Source organism: Myotis nattereri (assembly GCF_964212035.1).
Source record: "Myotis nattereri genome assembly, chromosome: 11".
Lineage (NCBI taxonomy): Eukaryota > Metazoa > Chordata > Mammalia > Chiroptera > Vespertilionidae > Myotis > Myotis nattereri.
This window is the reverse complement of record NC_138086.1, coordinates 16,654,796-16,675,610: the sequence shown is the minus strand read 5'-3', so window position 1 is coordinate 16,675,610 and position 20,815 is coordinate 16,654,796. Positions and strand designations below refer to the sequence as shown.

The following is a 20,815-nucleotide window of genomic DNA, read 5'->3' as shown; positions in this document are numbered from 1 at the left end:
TTATGTATTATCGACCCCTATTGGCTATGTCTTGGGTTTTATTTCATGTTGCTATAACCGTAGCTCACTACCCACAGCCACACTGGCCTCTGTCTAATCCTTAAACATTCCAAGTTCATTCCCACCTTAGGGCCTTTGTACTGTACTTGCTATTTCCTGTCTGTAATGCTGTTTCCCAGTTATGTACATGACTGGATCCTTCTTGCCATTTAAATCTCATTTCAAATATCCCCTTCCTTGACCACATTCTATAAAATTTCTCCCTTCCCCTAATAATTTTTATTTCATTATCTTGTTTTATTTTCTGATTCATTATATGCTTACCTGTTTATTGGCTGTGTTCCTCATTTATATATAAAATTTAAGAGAGCCTGGACCATGTATATCTAATTCACCACTGTATCCCCAATAGTTAGAAGAGTACATGGCACATGGTAGACACCCAAAACATAGTGTCAGGTGAAAGAAAAGGATCCTCTCAGAATTAGGTGTACTTACATAGTTCATGATGAAAGAAATTTATATTTGCTCTAGGCAGATACTTGCAGTCACTTAACTTTTAGGGTATGAGGAAGTGAGATAAGAGACACCACAGTGAAACTAATTCCTTAGAGTACGCCGTTTATTCAATTTTCATCCAAAGTATTCGCTCTCAGTAGACGTGTAAGAGTTGTGATAATGGAGGTCACAGTGCTGTGTGGTGTTTACTTCCATGTTTTCCCTCAGGCGCTACCCTGACTGTCGATGCATCAACTTTGGATCGTGGTTTTTGCTTTCCTTCCCGGCTGCTATTATTATCCTACTCTTGTCCTGGATTTGGCTTCAGTGGCTTTTCCTAGGATTCGAGTAAGTAAATTGTCCATGTTCCTCAGGTAAATGAAGGTGTCTGGGTTCTGAGTTCTGCACTGCTCCCTTACCTGTTTCTCAAAGCTACACTTCTGCATTACTCTTCCCCACAAAGCTGACCTGTATGAACACATGTTTTAAGGATAGTCTAGAGCACCACGTAAACTACGTTCACTGCAGAAGAGAGTTCGTGGAAAGCAGCTCCATCTTGGTTTCCTTTGAGTCCCCAACCGATAACATGTTAATAGGCCAGGAAAGCATAAGGAGTTCATTTTGATGAGGAGTGAAATTTTAAGAAGTTTTGCCCTTCCCCATGGTTTAATGTGGGGACTTCCTCAGGTTATTGAGCTACTGTATGTCAAACTGTAACATGCAGGGCTTCCTGTTTTACCCTGGCACCACAATGGATATGTCCTTGAAAAATAAAGGTCTGAGAGAGCCCTGTGAAAGGAACACTGGATTCAGAATCAGGAGGCCAGGGACAAAGCTGTGGCTTCTCCAAGCCAGACCAGTGACCTTTGCAAGTCCTGATCCATTCTCAGTCTCAGCATCCGCAACTGTGAAACAACAGACTTTAACTGGAAGATCAGTAACATCACTCCCGGTGTTTAATTCTAACACACATGGGCCCACGTTGAACACATAGAAGACAAGGCAAGAAACACTGATCAATCGAGAGCTGCTAAAATGTCAAATGTACGCTTTCAAGGAGAATTTGCAAACGTTATCTTGGCTGGGACTGAACTTGGTGATCCATAAGTACCAAGTGACACATGACTTAAATGACAGCCAGTATTTAAAATTACAAAGGGCTCCACAGAAAAATGGAAAATGTAGCTTATGTGTTCAACATAGAAAACAACATTTCAAAAAAGGAAGGGGAAGAGGCTGTATGCCAAACCTTGAGGATTTTCTCCTGAAAAATAAAGCAATTCAAATTAATTTCTATAGGGGCTTTAATTAATTCCCAAGGCAAATGAATAAATTCTAAACAACATGCTATCCACCAAGCAGGTGAGGCTGACATCAGCTCTTCGTACTTCCCTTGAAAAGCAAAAGACCATGACCAGGTGCTGCTCCATGCCCACACCGACATTTTCCGAGTCAAGTCACATAAGGACTGATATTCCCCCTGCCCCTCTATTCCTCTTCCTGGTTTTCCTCCAGAACCGCTGCAATTGTATTAGTAGTGGGGAGATGGTACTGAGGATTTTTTAACAAATATTTGTGTCCAGATTGTGGGAGCAGCATGTGGCAGTGCTCCCGCTGAAGCCAATGTGTGGAGTGTCACTGCCTCCAGCAGGTGGGCATCAGTGGGGAGCGGCCAGCTGCATACTAAATGCCCCTTCCTGAAAACCACGCCTCCGGGGGGCTATTCAGTTGTACAGGTAGCAATGCAGGCTGCAGGGGACAGGAAACCCAAACCGATGGAATAGGCAGACCCACAGCTGTTTCCTCCTTTTTTGCTACATGGAAATGACTTTATAAACTGTGTATGCAACCATTGTCACTATTAGGAAATGGCCTCCCCATTTAAAAAGGAGAAATAAAAAAGGTAAAGGGGAGATCTACGGAACTGCGTTTTCCATGAGGGAAAACAAAACACGTGTGAAGTGCAGACATGAGGCAAAGTCCATAAATCACAGCCAGTGGCGTGTTTAAACAGTCCCCTTGCTGTCCACTGCTGGTTAGACGCTGTGCAGCTTCATGCTCCAGCTCATTTTTCAGTGTCCTTTTCAGTCTGTCAGGGTGTTCACCTCCAGAGGTTTTAGATAGACAAACAGAAATGCTCGGCCACTCCTCTGGCAGGCCACCATACATTCTGATTACCGTGCTGGCTGTTAACACAGTTAACTCTCACGTTATTAATGATCCCAGCATCCTGGGGACGAGGAAGCTCATCTATCAATGCCACCGAACTTATTTAAATGGAGAGGTTGATGCGTTGTCATATGCTTAATCAGTTCCTTTGTGAAGGCATTAACCTTCATTTAGAGCAAAGCCAATTTGGCTTCTGACTTAACTATTTATGGTCCCCAACCAAAGTGGCAAAATACAAATGCGGTCTTTAGGGTAGGAAGTAGTTTCGAAGGAGATTCACCCCTTTCTTTACTTTTCTATTCTACAGATGGTTCTCAAGGAGGTCCATAGATTAGTCTCTTATAATAGCATTTATATTAGTGACAAGGGATAAAATTTTGACACTGTACCTAGTCAGTAATTTAATTGATCTTAAATGCAACAACATCCACCTAATTATGTTCATGGTTGGAGTGTGTACAGTACAGTGATTATGAATGTACTAGAGGCCCGATGCAAGAAATTTGTGCAAGGGGCTCGGCCCTCACAGGTGCAATGGCTTGCCTCGGCCCTCGAAGCCCCAGCCTCATCCGGAAGGTTGTCCGGAAGGACATCCAGAAGGTCGTTCAGCTGTCTAGTCTAATTAACATATTACACTTTTATTATTATAGATTACTGAAGAATTGAGGAAATTCTGCCCCTTCAAAAGCAATAATAGTCAAAACAAGTTTGAATAACAGTGTCACAGGAAAGTAAATAAATATATATATATGTCTTTGTGTGATAGCTACCTTCACACTACCTCAGTTTTCCTATTTACTCCCTCATAGATGTCCATGTTTACCCCAGCAATTTTACAAAAGAAAACACTATAGCTTTATTCTTTTTTAAACTGCTTTATTGAGATATGATTGACATAGAAAGAGCTGTAGCTACTTAATGTATACAAAACTTGTTGTGTTTGGACATAATTATAAATCATGAAACCTCATCAATATCAATGCCATAAACTTATTCATCACTTCCAAAAGATTCCTCCTGCATCCTTTGCTGTTCTCTTTTTTCCTTTGTGGTAAAAATCACTTAGCATAAATCCAGCCTGTTAGCAAAATTTTAAGTATACAATACAGTATTGTTAATCATTGGTCCTATAACTTACTTATTTTGCATAACTGAAATTTTGTACCCTGTGACTGACACCCTCCATCCTCTTCCCCGCCCCCCACCAGCCCCTGGCAACCACTATTTTTACTCTCTGCTTCTATGAGTTTGAGTTTTTTAGATTCCACATATAAGTGAGATCACACAGTATTTATTTTTCTAAGTCTGGCTTATTTCATTTTAGCATAATGCCTTCCAGGTACATCCATGTTGTAGCATGTACCAGTGCTTTATTTCTTTAATGACTAAATAATATTCCATTGTACATATAAACCAGTTTTTCTTTATCCATTTGTCTGTTGATGGACATTTAAGTTGTTCCTATACCTTGACTCTTGTGGCTAATGCTGCAGTGAACATGTGCATGCAGATCTCTTTGAGATCCAGAATTCAATTCCTTTGAATTAAATATCCAGATGTGCTTTTTATACCTACATATAATGTAATCTAACGAAGCTACTCATAGACATTCCAAGAGATAATCCCTAAGAATATAGGCATTTCCCATTTGTTTCTTCCTCCGGAGGGATTTTTTAAAAAATCTTGGTGTAGAGCCCTACTTCACACAAAGATTGTTCAAAGTTGTGAAGACCTTGGACCTCAGGACAGAAAAATTAGTCACCAGGAAAAAGGGTCACTAAGATAAGTAGCTAAAAAGAATATAAACTGACATATACTTTTAGAAATAAGTTGAAAAATTATCTAGTGGAGGCTATTGGGACATAAGAGGTGAAGAAAAAAATGCGATCGAGTTGGTTTTAGTTCTGAGAACAGATCCAGATTGGACTACGTCCGTGATCAGTGTATGTGACCTCCTTGCCCTAGTGTATGACTTGAGTGTAGTACATTTTGTGACAATTGGTGGGTCTGACAACCAACTGTCTCATAAATTTGGCAAAAGTGCTGTTGAGTTGATGAATCAAGAACTTAACCGTGTATGCCAGTGTTTACAGGTACTGGGCCAAAGAAAACATCTATGACACTGCTCCTGCCCTCAATAATTGATCTAACTAGTGAGATAAAACTCACTCATGTGCAACAATTAACAATCAAGATATATAATAAATATGTTAAAATAGATGACAGGTACATACTAAAGTGTTAAATTGGAGATGAGTGGGGCATGGCAAAATTTTAATGGTGAAAACGGACTTGGAAAAGGAAGAGATCGGTGGAAGATGGCTAGGAAAACGTGGAACAAAAGATAAGGATTAAAAATTGAGCAAAATGGGCAGAAACAGAAAATGGGGGAGGGGACATTCAAAGAAGGAGATGGAGGTATAGGTGAAAAGCTCAGATTTATGTTATTAGCAGGGAGATTTGTATGTTATGAAGCTTTCACACGACTATCTTCTAGAAAGGGAGAATCTTATGATTAATTGGCTTAATCACTCTTTTCAGTTTTAAGGAGATGTTCAAAGGTGGAAAGACCAAGACAGTCGAACAAGAGGCTTATGCTGATGTGATTAAACAAGAATACTTAAAACTTGGGCGAATAAGGTAAGATTGCTGTGTGTGCACATGTGGACACACACACACATACACACACACACAGCTTATATTCAAATATTTATTAAAAACAAAAAAGCACATAATTATTTGTAATGTATTTTTAACACTCGATAACAGCCCCAAGTGTGCTGCTAACAATCTTTGTGAAAGTAAGTGCTAACCTTGACATGACAAAACACACACTTTCTCTACATAAAATTTACCACTAGGATGACAAGAAGCTGACAGACCCACCGAAGAGTAAAGACCTTCTCCAACTGCACTGATTCACTCAAATTATCGACACATCCAGTTTTTAATGTCTAGTGTTCCGGTGAGATTACTTCTGACAATAACTCAGGTAGTTTCTATGAATGTCCTGACTGAGAAAATAAATGAAAGGATTGCAAATTTTTTTTACAGGTATCAGGAAATTATCACCTTGGTCCTGTTCATTGTCATGGCCCTGCTGTGGTTTAGCCGAGATCCTGGGTTATTTCCTGGTTGGTCTTCACTTTTTTCTGAGTAAGCATTTCCTGTGATGTTTGTCAGCTCTTCCTCCTTGGCACTCTGCTTTTCTCCTAAGTGACTCCTAGAACTCTGGAGGAGTGTATGAGATTTTCTTCTTCCTTTCCATTGAAAAGAACTCTTAATTCCAATCCTTTCAGGAATTAAAAAAAATGATAAGGAATGAAATATAAGGAAAGGCCTCAGATAAGGTAACTAAACTACCATGTAACTAAAATTCAAGCTTCTTTAGACAAGGCTATTTCTATTCCTACACAATCAGAAATGGAATCTGCCAGAAAGCCATGTTCTGTGGCAATTAGGAGTGTAGACTTTGGAGCCACCCCCCTTGGATTCCATTCCTGCCTCTTCCACTTGCTTTGGGCAGGTCACATCCCTGGATTTCTTCCTGGGTAAAATGGGGTTTATAGCGCTTAGAATAGTGCTGCCCGTCTCCCTATATGAAAGGCAATCTAAATGTTTATTATGTAAAATGTTTCTTAATAACCTGGTATGAATTCATGTTCTGTGATTTTTGCCAACTCATTTATTTATTTTGTTTTTACTTCTATGGGGGATTATTTATTTGGTTCAGATCTTGTCTTTTTCTCTGTGTATGTCAATTAAACACGAATTCACTATAAACCCATGCCTGCCCCTATTTTTTAGGTAAGGAATTCCTGATTAAATAATAAATCTGATTTTACAAACTTCTGTTAGAAGCTGGGTCAGAGTTAATTTTATCTCTCAATGTCTTACATACCAGCAGTCAATGCTGAATCATGTGAACTGGTGGGGGGGTGGGGGAGGAGATGGCAGCATAATTTTCTAAATTAAGAGCCATCCCACATGTGATTATAAATACTTGGGTTTTGAGATTTGTGCTCCCAATCTATCTTCACTGAATTAATCTAGTTTCTAAATTCAGCAGATCTCTGATTTGGACTTCCTGTCTCACAGCCCCCAGCAAGAATCAATGTATTTGGGGGCAGAAACCAGAATTGTTTGAGTCAAATATATTATTCCCACATAGAATAAAGAAGTTCTTTTTTTTTTTTTTTAATCTGAGCCATCTGGTTATACAGGCATTGCCAGCACTTTTTAAAGGTGCAAAATCTGAGTCCAAATTCCTAGTGAGCATACAAGTGTAGCAATGCGATGTGGTAGCATGTTTCAAAGAATCTGCTTTAGCTTTATAAACTTTTTGTTTCCTTTAAGACTAAACCTTTTCATTCTGAGAGGTCTAAAAAGACAGCATCCAATTATTCAGTGCAAGCTATTGAAAGAAAATGATTGTTTAAAGGCTGATGGTACTATGTAGTTTTGTAATAGGACTAGACCAACATAAAAAATAATTCTTCCACCTTTTAAAAATTCCACTTCTATCATCCTTGGTAAGGGGAGTCTTTTCTAAACACCAATGTGTAAAACCTACATGAAATCAAACAACAGCTAATAAAAATAAAGCTGGAATCCCAATAGTAAATTCAATGTAATCAGTTTCTAATTTCTATTGCTTACAGGAGGGGAATGTAATTCAGGAGATGTTTTGTTTGTAGCAGAAAAATAGAGTGTATTTGCTATGGTCAGGTGCACGTGTTACCTAGAATTCTGAGATAAATCAATAGTAAAAGGAACAAAGGTTTGAGATAGGAAGGGATTTGAAGATATAAATAAAAGCAAATAAAATTTATGTAACCTTACCTTTTGTAATACTGAAGCAACCTAAATTAATTTATAACAAATGAAAACTAAAATAAACATAATAAAATAATAATAGTTTTTAAATCTTTGGAAAATAAATTATTTCAGAATTTATGGCTTGATTTCATTTTAAGTGTATATTCTGTAGAATCCATCTGTAATGAAGAGGTTTTAGGCATTTAGATGTTCTAAAGCTAGTATGAGAGATCAAGATTTATAGCTACCACCTAATGTTTTCATTCCATCTGTTTGAGCTTGGACTGAGTCCAATGTGTCTTCATAAAAACAAAATCAGATTACATGATGCCTGAACTAATTTGGCAAAAAATCCAACTGTAACTTATATCGGAGATAAAAGAAATAAGGAATAATGATAATGTAAGATTAGTTAAGTTTATTGAATAAATAACACCAAGGTAGCTTTTTTACCCAACAATGCAAGAAAGAAAATCTACATTTAGGGAAAACAAACTGTGTTATAAATTGTCAGCTTGAATAATATAATGCATGTTCTTGATTTTAGTTTGTTCAAGTAAATTACAGGAGTAGAGAGCTTCTATAATGCACTTGCATCATTGAGTGACAAGGTAGCAAAATAACCTTTAGGGAATAAGGATTTCTTCTCAGAATCCAAAGATTCACTAGTTGAATATGGCTGACTTTTAAAACCAAATTCTAATTATTTATGCCTGTTTCATTCATATCTAGTCTCCAGGTGCCTCTTAACTGATGAGGCTTCTGGGAACCTGTCTTATTTGCTGGAATGGCCTCATGATTCTAAAACCCCATCTGTTCCCGAATCACTCTTAATTTGAACAGTGATCACTTATGAGCATCTCATAAGCCATTCTAATAATTAATATTCTTGATTAAGTTTCATAGGGTACAAAGTATTAAATGGGTTGATTTCATTTGTATGATATGGCTAGGGTTTATAATCATAGAAGCAGATGTTATACCTTAGAAAAACAGATCATTCACTTTCACAATTTACAAAAGAGCTTTCAAGGACTCTAGAAACATTCATGCCTTGCCACATTTCAATACTAGGATGTTATAAATCAATTATACGAGGCTTTGCCTAGCCTAACAATTGTTTCAACATCAATTCTCTGCCAATGTAATGAAAATAAATAATTCAAAGAAAAAGTTATTTACCAGATCTGTAAGCTTTACCAAAAGGGAAATTTCCCATGTTGGCCTAGTAGGTCAGCATGTGTATATACATGGTTTTTTTTTGGGGGGGGTGGCGGGGGGAGAGAAAAAGTGTAGGGAAACAATGGAAACATGGTCTGAAATTTTCAGTTCCACTAAATTATTTAGTGGGAAATCATTTAGTGGGAAATCCATAGATTTTTAGAGCAGATTATCCAAAATAAATCCTCTATACCACCACTACTGCTTGTATGATATGAGCACTGTCACTTAGTGTTTTGTTCCCACAAATTCTGGATGTCATTTGTTAATGAACACATTTGTCCTTTTTCAGGTATCCTGGTTTTGCTACAGACTCAACTGTTGCCTTACTTATAGGACTCCTATTCTTTATTATTCCTGCTAAGAAATTGACTAAAACTACATCTACAGGAGAAATTGGTTGAGTATTATTTATAATTTTGAATGAATTTGACAGAAGAGCAAAAAAATACAAAATTCTACTGGTTTCAGTTAGCATTTAGAAAAACAGGATGGACATGTTGACACACTTCCTGTTTGCACACTGCAACCCTTAGTCAGGCAGCACACATCCTTCTGCTACAAGAAGGATCATCCTACTTTGCAGAAGTGAGAAGTAGATTTCCTTATGCTCCATGTTAGGACTCTGCTATGAGTGATATTATTTGGTCTTTGATAAGCTCACTTCTTCTCTCATAATCAGAATTAATCTTACTATTGGCAAACGTAGGAACAAGTCATTACTTCATGATGAGCCCTTGGTACTAAATGCTGATGATCTACAAAGGTGAGGAGTTTCAAGGGAGTTATAGCCTCATAATAGTCCCAAAGAAAATGCAGGTCAACCTACACTAGCTCATAACCTACTGTCACAATTGAAAGAAAGGTATTCAGAGGGAGCACTCATTGTCTTTATAACACATGGACAAACATGTGTGCATGTTATGTGAGTATACTCACTCCGCCCACACACAGACACAAACACTTCTTAAACATAGGATTCATCCACATCTGAATACTAACACATCATGTTTTAGGAAGTCAGATTCATATGTTGTCAAGGTGGGACAAATGGTTTAAAATTGTCTGTAAATAGTCTGGTAGAGTAGAATTGTTGGTTTTTCTTTTCTTTCTTCTTTTTCTCCTTCCTTCTTTCCTTCTTTCCTTCCTTCCTTCCTTCCTTCCTTCCTTCCTTCCTTCCTTTCTTTTATTGGAATGGAACTGGGATTCATTCATGCTCTTGGGTTGGCCCAGCTGAATGAATCCTTGAGTCAGAATCAATAAATGACTAATGAGTCAGATTTCAAGGCCCTGACAAATATAAACAGTATAGCATAGAAATGAATGCCTTTCATTCTTCATTGAGACTAGAACATCTCAAAGTGCAGTATAAGGAGATGTTGCACTACAGAGCAATGATTTCTATGAAACCCTGAGAATTCTGACCATTGAAATCTAAGCCCCATGGCCTGGCAGGGGCAAGTGTTGAGGAACTAATATTTGACTTAACATCCCTGGCTCCAACATCTGAGTCCCCCTCAGACAGAGCCTTGCCCCTCTCTCCCATTCTCTTTCTTCTTATTCTTCAATAATTTTTCTCCCTGATAAGCTCATTTGCAGTAGGTTTAAAAATAACAGATAAGACATATTATGTTACATATTACATGAAAGGTACACTTCAAAGATGTTTGCATTTTAACAGAATATATGGTCTTAATTCAAGTAAGAAATAGCAAAATTTCTGTCAACAGTGAAGGATATGTTTGGTTTAGGTTTGGGGAAAAGGGATGGGAAGGAAGATAATTAGTAACCTTAGAATCTCATCACGTAGAAGGCTGACTGCTACACATAAATGATAAATGGAAATAATGTGTTCATGAACGATCTTATTTCTTAATAAATCTATGGAGCCAGTAGGAACCAAATATCAAGAGAAATCTTTAAGATAATTGCTTTATGAGTATTTTAAGGGTCTCATGAATGATACTTAAATTATTTAACCTGAGTTTTGAATTACTTTAAACTGGAATCGTGATGAACCTGTTATATGCTGCACCCTTGCAATTTGAAAAAAAAATAAAAATAAAATATTCAAATAAATACTAATGAATATTAATGCAACACTTATGCTATTAGAACCATTGGACTGTTACAGACAGTTTGCATAGCAAAGAATAGTATAGTCCAATACATTGTTTTACTCATAGTAGGCAAAGATATTAGTGGAATCAAATGAATAAATAGCATTATAAATGATAATGTTATAATTTATCTACATTCATTCTATAATATAATCTAAAGGATTTTTCCAAGTTATGACCTGTTTAAGTAATATAATCTTCCACCTAAGATAGGTGGAAATTGCTCAAAGTCCAGATCAAATCCCCTATCTTAAAACAACATAAGAGTAGTCAAAACTTTTTGGGAGGTGGCCATTACAGTAATGAAGAAAACAATCTTATATCATATTTTAAGCAATGTGTAACTGTAGGGTTTTTGTTTTGCAGTTGCTTTTGATTACTCTCCACTGATTACTTGGAAAGAATTCCAGAAATTCATGCCCTGGGATATAGTCATTCTTGTTGGTGGAGGGTTTGCCTTGGCAGATGGTTGTGAGGTAATAATCTGTGTCTAAGATTTTTATTGTTGTTGTTAATCCTCACATGAGAATATTTTTCCCATTGATTTTTAGAGACAGTGAGAAGGAAGGAGGGGGTGGAGAAAGAGAAACATCAATATGAGAGAGTCACATCTATTGGTTGCCTCCCATAAGTGCCCAACTGGGCTTGGGGAGCAAACTTGCAACCCAGGTAAGTGCCCTCAACCCTGCATCAAACCTGTGAGCCCTCAGTGCCTGGGCCAGCACTATAAACACTAAGTCACACTGGCCAGGGCTGTGTCTAAGATATTTAACAATTAACTAGGCTGCTCCAAAGAAGAACATGGGGACATTCAAGCTTTTGTTATATTCAACCTCATCCTGTCATTTTAATGACACCGGTTTCAATAGCCATGAAGTAAGTAAATCATACAGATGAGGTGAGTTCAGAGTTCAAAACATTTTACAGGCTCCAAGCATAAATGTTTTTGATGCATGTCAAAAGAAATAAAGCATAGAAGATTATAATTCTTAGTCCATGAAATAGTTTTAGAAGAATAGCTTAATAAGAAAAATAAATAAAAATCATACATACGGCGACTACTAGTGAAACATTTTTTATTTATATTTTTTCCTTATTTCATGATAGATTTGAGTAGCTCTCAGAGTTTTCTGGAATATATCATGGTTTTAATATTGTCAAAGAAGGACATTAAGAAATAATAGTAATGTATTACATTATTTATTTATTATATTATTTATTACATATTAAATATATTAAAGGTACTGAATACACATTTGTGGAATAAAGTCCTGAGAGAATTTCACATAAACATAGCTAATATTGTATTCTTTTTAATTTTAGGGAAAAGTAAAACCTTGGTTGGATTCAAATTGGCTATTTCTTGGCCTATCTATCCAGTTGATATGAAGTAGATATCTGGGGAAGTCACTGTCCCTTGAAATTGTCCTGGTCATTATAGGATTGCTTAAAAAAATCCATAAAAATCCTCTACTCTTGGATAAATTAAAAATCTCTTGCTTCTGGATTTTATAGCCTTCTGTAAAACATTCAAAACTCATGGCTGTTCCATTTTCTTTTTCTATCATCAAAGTAAAAATGATGGTGGGAGAGATGTTTTATACAGCCTTTTAGTTTCTGGGAAGTTAAACTTTTATACTTCTCAAGGCAAAAAACTACCTGCTCTGTTCTCTTCTTAATAACCTCCAGGGATACTGGTTTTAGCTTCTGACTTTATTGTCAATTTTTCTGTATTGTATTTGGATACTGAGCTTTCAGAAATAAGATTTAGTAATAGATGAAATTCTGAGTGCCACTTACAAAGTCGTTTTCAGCCTACATTTGGCTTGCCTTGCAGACTTCTCAAATATAAGTGAGAGAAATATATGACAAATACACTTTTCCACTAGTCCAGCAGTAATGAGATCTGATTTCTCAGAATCAATAACCTTCATTCCTATGCCTGCTCATTTGAATTGTGAGGAAATCAGAATCAGCAATTCTGGAATAAATATGAACTTACATTCATCTTTCCTCCCCTAGAGTATCTGTCTGGATTGGACACCCAAAAGAGGTTTTTAAAAGCATTGGCCAGACCGTAGTCTAGCAAAGTTTAAGAAAATGAAAAGATATGGGCCTACTTTGATGCAGTAGGCTCTCTCACTGGAAGGATGGGGAACCCCTGGAAGTAGGTCTAGTTTGCTATGAAAATCCTAGGACTACTATTCTAGGAATATCCAGAATAGCCCTACCTTTGAGTGGTGGGGTAGAAACCATGAGCTTCAAAAATCTGATTATGGGCAAATATGACCCTAGAAACTGGTTTTACAAAGTTTTAAAGACAGTTAATTTTTTAAAAAATGTTGTCCCAAATTGTAATTAGGAAAATGTCCAGAAATAAATAACCCTTCTAATTGGGAACCATGAGATAGCATTCACCTCATTGCAATTCCCTCTCTCTTAAGTGTCCCTTGATATGTTTTAACATGATTGAACTCTCATGTCCTGGTAGTCACTCTCACACTCTTATCAGTGAATAAGTCCTCCTCTCCCTTTTTCACACATTCCTGAGTTAAAAATGAAAGAATTAAACACTGTTTTTATCAGCTCCCCACTAACATGGCAATAACAGAACATAAAAGTGTCAATCCATAAAGATAAAGAATGTATAGCAGGAACAGTAACATATAAGAGATGTTAATATGATTTAAAATATAAAAACAGGGTATTTGAGGGGTAACTGACTTTATACTGTGGAAATAGTAGAGAAGGGTGAAATCTATGGACCTGAAAAAGGATAGCCAACAAGAAACAAGCTGATTCATCCACAGGATCCTGAAAGGGTTTAGAAATTGGAAGCAGCAGATTAACTGACAGCTGGGGTAAAATTCAGTACTAAAGGTGACGGATGGCTTCAAAGGTGTATAAGGAGCTGTGAGCCTCACAAATACTCTCTCCAGACCTAAATAGACAGGCAACTGCTCTCTTCCCTCCCTAGCAGAAAATTTAGATTTACTCTGTAACAAAACTGAATCAATAAGACGCTGGCTGGCAGCTTAGTCACCTACAGTAAAGTATTTTTCTTAACAATCTTTGACCAGGCACAAAGAGCTTTCAAAATCATTGTTTTGCTACCTCCCTTTTAAACGTGAATGGACTATATGAGGCCATCAGATAGTTGAGGAAGCCTCTGATACAATAACCAGTAATAAATAAAAAAAATTGAAAAGAAACACATAAAAGCAAAGAAAATGTATGATACAAAAGAAAATTTTTTAAATTTTATCATTGAGGCCCCAGAGAGATTTTAGAAACATTCAAGACATGCAAACCAAGTAGAATGTTACTTTCTAAATAAAGGATAAACAGAAAGTAAGAAAGATCCACTGAAGATGAGAAATATTGTAAAAGAAATTTAAAAATTCAGTAGCAGTTAGAAGATGAACTCATCTCAGGAAATAAAACAAAAAGATGAAGAAAAGGTAATATATAAAAAAAAGATAAGAAAATTAGAGTAGCAACTACAAATCTCCAACAGCCAACAAATAGGAGTTCCAGAAGGAGAAGAAAAAGAAAGAAAATAAAAAGAAATAGTGGTTCTCAACCTTCCTAATGCCACAACCCTTTAATATAGTTCCTCATGTTGTAGTGACCCTCAACCATAAAATTATTTTTGTTGCTACTTCATAACTTTAATTTTGCTACTGTTATGAATTGTCATGTAAATATCTGATATGCTATATGTGTTTTCCAATGGTCGTGACCCACAGGTTGAGAACCGCTGAAATAGGACATTTCTAAAAATAATACTAGAATTTTTACAGAACTGAAGACTTTGAGATCATGGACTGAAAGAGCTACTAAGTGCCCAATATTAAAGCATTTCATGTAGAATTTCAAAACCTTGGTGTGATGATATGATCCCAATGGCTTCTAGAGGTGGTGGTGGTGGGGGAGGGACTATATATGGCATAATCTTTGCTAACAGCATCTAAACATAGATAAAATCCATTCTTAAGATGTATGTAATTATATTTTAAGATGAACTTCTACCAATATGACTTAAGTGGTATGCAGACTTTTTCCATCTAAAAGTAAAAAACAAACAAAGTATAAATCAAAACCACAAATAACATACATAATATCTGGTATCCATATCTGGGGATATTTTGCCAACTTTTGATCTAAGGGTATACTTCTTGTAATTAGAGCTTTTCTAAAAGATGCCAGTTCCAGTTTGACCTGGGCATAAAATTCACACATGCAGTAGTCAAGTGAAATCTCATAAGTGGAGGATTATCTCGGGTGGGAGTAGAGAATAGAATAACATACCTATTAATTTGCATCCAGCTGATTTTCTTTGTACTGTGTACAATGAATCAAAGATCAGAATGCCATCAGTCTTTCTGGCTGAGCAATAACTATTTCAAGTCTAGAATTTTACAAGAGCCGAGGAATCAAAATAGTGTGAAAAGAAAATAAAGAGGTTTTCAGACATGCAGAAACAAACAAACAAAAGGAGCCTCCCATTCACCAATTCTCAAAAAGCTGTAGAAGAAAGTCCACCAACACAAAGGCATTAGGAAGAAAGGATTCCCACAAGAGAAGGAGGTGAGGGGAGCTCATAGTACACCAGTGAAGAGAGGTCTCAGAACAACAACAGTAGAATTGACATGAAGGGCAACTAGTCCAGATGGAACAGAAGGAAGGAATACTCCAGGATGGACATCTCCCTGGGGGAAAATGAGAAGTAACAATATGTTTGTCTACTTCTGGGGAGTTTTCATTTTTACTGGAGAGTATCTGTGACAGGTACTTAGAAAACCAAGCAAAGAATGAGGCCATTACTCCCTGGGAAAACAACAGTAGAACAAAACAAAAAAGTAAATATGATCAAAACAAAAAAAGTAAATATGATCACAGTACATTAAATGACTTGGTATGAACAATGTTCATATAATCATAATGGTAAACTTTAAATATTGATTTAATAAAAAATGTTGCTATTTGAATGTAAGGGAATGGAGGGAGAGGAAATATATGTGTGGTGGATGAGATTTGGTGTAAGAAAACAGAATCCTTATTTAAGTCAGTAAATAATGTCTACATTTGAAAATTAGGAAAAAGGGTAATTTTTAAAAATAGCCATAAATACCTAAACATAGCTCTAAATAGCTACTCTCAGTTGAAAGTTGTTGTCTCTAGGGAACGCTTTTTAGGAGTGGAGGGAGATAGACCAGAAGGACCACTCTTTCCTCAAAGCCCTACAGTTCTAGTTGTTAAAATGTCCACATATATTAATTAGATAACATTAACATTTAATTGAAAAATATAGGAGACAATTTAAACTTTCTAAAGCATATTGGTAGTCTTGAAATAAAAATAAATGAGAGCTTCTCCAGGTCAAAGCCCCCCAGATCAGCCAAGCCACAGGAAAATATGAGAGGTTAAAATTATATTTTAGAAACAGAGTTCTTAGAGAAAATAATGTTTTTTATAAATTTAAATTGTCCACTAAAATGAACTATTAATGAATAACAAATGTTGTAAATTTGTTTTTGTAGGCATCAGGACTATCTATGTGGATAGGAAACAAATTATCTCCTCTAGGATCATTACCAGTATGGCTAATAATTCTGTTGTCTTCTCTGCTCGTCACATCGTTAACAGAGGTAGCCAGCAATGCAGCTACCATTACTCTCCTTCTCCCAATATTAGCTCCACTGGTGAGTATCTCACTTGTCCCATTTATATTCTTTATCAAAAGAGCAGTGTTCTGCTTTGCTTGTTCTCCTATTGTGGTATAGAATCATTTTTGGCCTGAATGGTCCTCCTGGAAATCACTGATAGAAGGGTCTTTATTTGCATTCCTACCTTTTAAGACACCTCAACTCAGCAGAACTCTTTTCTTCCACATTCAAGCAGCAGGATCTTAACCACTCACCTTCCGTTCACTCAGATTTTCAATTTGCAGATAAGTGGGATGGCCAACCCAGATCCTTTCCAGCTGTAAGACTTTTAGGTTCAGTGTTTCCTGACAATTTTAGTATTTCAACCTCTAACTCTGACACTTCTCCCTCCAGATTAGTTCTGAACTTCTGAGAACTGCTTTATATAAGTGATTGAAAATCTAGGCTTATACTTCAAGCTTCAAGCTTAAATATATTAGACACAATTCTCGACTGCCCAGGGAAGAATTTTCAAAGATAAGTTAGAAGCAGATCTGCAAGGAGAGAGAGGGGGATAGACTGTCTTCCCTTCTTCTCCCCACCTAGCTAGCAATTACAAGAAATAGCTTTAAGTCAATGTTTTTCCTATTTGGACAGATGGGTTTGGTGAAAGGAAAGCACTTTAAATTAAGATCATTGCCCTTCTGGAATTTTTCTGCTACTAGCTCAAGGGGCATATGTTAGCATTCTTGAGCTGATGCTTCAAATTAGAAAAGAAATGCTGGAATTTAAATTGGCAAGTATTGTTTTTTTTTTCTGGTTTTTATTTCTCAATAGAGAGCATTTAGAAAATTATGTGATAAATTAAGAATAATGCTAATTTTCTTCTGTGATGATCCCTAAGCAAGTTTTAAAGTATATATGTCACAGAGGCAGTAAAGTTCATGGGATGATGAGAAGCTTTGGAGCCGGAGGGGCCTGAAACCCCACCTAAACTCTACTGCTTGTCAGCTGTGTGTTTGATGAGTTACTTTTAGACTTTCAGGCCTTGGTTTCTTCATCTGTTATTTGGTCATAAGGTCATTGTGAAAATTGAGTTATATGAGATATATATATAGTTTATTGTATTATTTTATACATTACATATAATACATGGAAGCTTCATGTGTTATATATAAACATATATATATTTTATATACAGGTAAACATTTAGCGTAGCACCTAATACCCAATAAATAATAAATGGTTGCTGTTTTTGTTTAGTTTCTGGAATAAATGAAACTTTATTTTCTAAATTAACTGAGCTATAATACTTAAATGGGCACTAATAAGCACATAAACAAGAGAAAGAGACATTATATAAAACATATTCTTCAAGTGATAACTGCACTTATGTATAATTTTATGTCTTAGGTTTCTACCTGCTTCTGGAAGTTTGTTATTATAATTTTGCCCATTTTTATGCTTGATGTATCTCAAAATATTACTTAGACTCTTTTTTTTTTCTTTTGCAACAGGCTGAAGCTATCCACGTGAACCCTCTGTATATTCTGATACCTTCCACTCTGTGCACGTCATTTGCATTCCTCCTGCCAGTAGCGAATCCATCCAATGCCATCGTTTTCTCCTATGGCCATCTAAAGATTACCGACATGGTGAGTGGGCTGAAAGAACACCGTCAGTCTCACAAGCCAGTTTTTGTGAAGTCTTAAGTTCTCTCTCCTTTTACACGTGAATCAACTGCCATGAAAAACATGGCTTGAGCTCTGTTTCTGAGAGTGAGTGTGTCATAGAGTGATTCTGGTCATATAATTGTTTTGAAGAGTGATAACCAGAAGCAAACATGTCATTGAATGTATAGTCAGGGCTACAGGGATACTGAATGTAGCAGCAAAGCATAGAATATGGTCAACACAAAGGTTAACCCTTACATGTCAAGATCAGATCTAACTTGACCTAGGATAAGGGAGGAGGGGCTAATGAAATTCAGCAATCAAGCACTGTGGTTTACTATCACAGATATTTGTGCGGCGGACATTGGCTCTGAATAACCCATGAGGCTCAGTGCCCGAATGATGTAAAGTCATCTTTCTTGTTCTGATTTAATAGCGGCACCTGAAGTGAAAGCACAAGCAAGTAATAATAGAAAGTCCAAGAGGCAAAACATGCACCTTTTTACCAAATACAGAGTAGTGATAATCAAGAACTAGCCTGAGAATGCCCTAGTCTCCTCCCAATTTTGATCGCCAACTTCTCGGCCAAAACAACAAGAATATAACCAAAGTAAATTCGGGGCGCTTGCTATGCAAATGCGACTTCAAGTTAAGTCCTCACTTCCTTCCCTTCACACAGATTGCTACTCCCCCTCCCCCCCCCCCACACACACACCACCCCCCACAAGGTAAAAATCCTGGAAACACCTCAATGCAGAAGTCATGTACTATCGTTTCGGTAAAAAAAAAAAAAAATGTGCATAACATAAGCAATGTCCTATGTATGTGAGTTTTAAAAATAAAAACAAGGTTCTGGAATAAATGAGTGGCTTGCATGGACTGGAAAGGGGATCTCTGTAGTAATCACTGCTAGGTATTCACCTTTTGCTTTGTTTTAATACAGAGATGCAAAGATAAGCAGCTTCCTCTGTAAAAACAGCTAGTAGATATTTGAGACTCTGTGGGCCGTATGGTCTCTGTCACTACTCCTCAACTCTGCCATTGTGTCATGAAAGCATTCAACGACAATATGTAAACAAATGGGTGTGTTGTTGTCCCATAAAACTTTATTTACAAAAACAGTTCATGGGCAGTAGTTTGCCGGCCTCTGTTTTAATGGATAGGAAGCAACTTTGAGATTGTTTCGTGGACACCGAAAGGATGATGTCAGAGCTAGAAACGTGGGAACTCTAAGAAAGATGAATAGAAGTGGCATTATTAGATCTTAATAAGAGAATACTGAAGGGTACACTATTAACAATGTTGACTATGAAGGATCCAGTTATCATATAGTGACCTGAACTTTATACACTGAAACACAAAACCACAAACTCTAATTTTGATTTAACATGAAATGGTAGATTTTTTTTTTAAACCTCACAAGAGGATATTTTTAATGACTTTTAGAGAGAGAGGAAGGAAGAGGGAGAGAGACACTGATGTGAGAGAAACATCCATTGGTTGCCTCCTATGCTGTTCCCTACCGGGGACCAGAGATAGAACACGCAGTCTTGCTATGTGCCCTGACCAGGAATCAAACCCCAAACCTTTGGGTGTATAGGATGATGCTCCAGCCAGCTGAGCCACCTGGCCAGCGTGAAATGGCAGATTATTAAAGGAATTTTTTTCTCTAATCAGAATGGCCAGTATATTCCTAAGAGGAACTTCTCTAAAACTCTTCAGGTAAATGGCATATAGTTGGGGACAGATTCTCTTTTGAAATGAATGAAAGAACTCATTGTTTTATAAAACAACAATTTATAGTAATCATTTAGTATGCATGTAAATAAATTTGTAATGGTATTCCAATTCCCTTCAGTTTTCTTTTTAGGAGACTGACATTTATGCTCTTTCCTGTTCAAGGTGAAAGCTGGACTTGGCGTCAACATTTTGGGTGTTGCTGTGGTGATGCTGGGCACGTTCACCTGGATGGTGCCCATGTTTGACCTCCATACTTACCCTTCTTGGGCTACTACAATTAATAATGGCACCATGCCATGACAAGCATCAGTGCTCTGACCATCCTGTGGTGAGTTTTGGGAACCATTAAGAATTCACCGCAGAATTTAACTCTGAAAAACTGATGACACATTTAAGTCCGTCCTGGTGTAGCTTCTGCACTTCCAGTGAACACTCAAAACTCTGACACAACTCAGACTCTACATTTCCTTTGAGATGCAGCCAGAGTGTCTAAGTGCCTTCATCAAGAAGCCCACAGTTGGGATTTTGCTCATGGACCATAAGTATCCTGCTTCATCACAAGAATAATTTATAACTTGACCTTCAAAAAGATTAGGTCATTTGTTTCATCTTACCATTTGGGTTCAGTGTAACATTTCAAATGTCAATTTATTATTTGAGAAACTTCCCATGAAGCTATATATAGAAAATAAAAAATACAAGTTAATTACGTACTTGGATAAATTATTTCTCTAGTGTTGTTCCAGGGAATTTTCTGAAGAAATAAAATTGTGGTCATCTTGTGGTATAAAAGCAAAATTTAATCTAAATAAATGTGAATCCAATAAACAACAAAAACTTCATATATAAGGACCAATTTCCACTTGACCTTATGGTCAGAGTAATATAATTTGTACTTTTATGATCTCAGTGCACTGAGAAATACATT

The 20,815-nt window shown here is 36.7% G+C and overlaps 1 protein-coding gene across 1 annotated transcript in view; it reads left to right on the top strand.

The window, feature by feature from the left end:
• Positions 1-20,607, top strand: part of SLC13A1 (solute carrier family 13 member 1) — an 84,840-nt gene extending 64,233 nt beyond the window's left edge. Inside the window, 8 exon segments of the mRNA XM_081102810.1 lie at positions 727-846; positions 5,209-5,307; positions 5,722-5,823; positions 8,999-9,105; positions 11,193-11,302; positions 16,370-16,531; positions 17,992-18,129; positions 20,050-20,607. Coding sequence (XP_080958936.1) covers positions 727-846; positions 5,209-5,307; positions 5,722-5,823; positions 8,999-9,105; positions 11,193-11,302; positions 16,370-16,531; positions 17,992-18,129; positions 20,050-20,187 — 976 coding nt within the window. The 3' untranslated portion in view covers positions 20,188-20,607.
• The last annotated feature ends 208 nt before the right edge of the window (positions 20,608-20,815 follow it).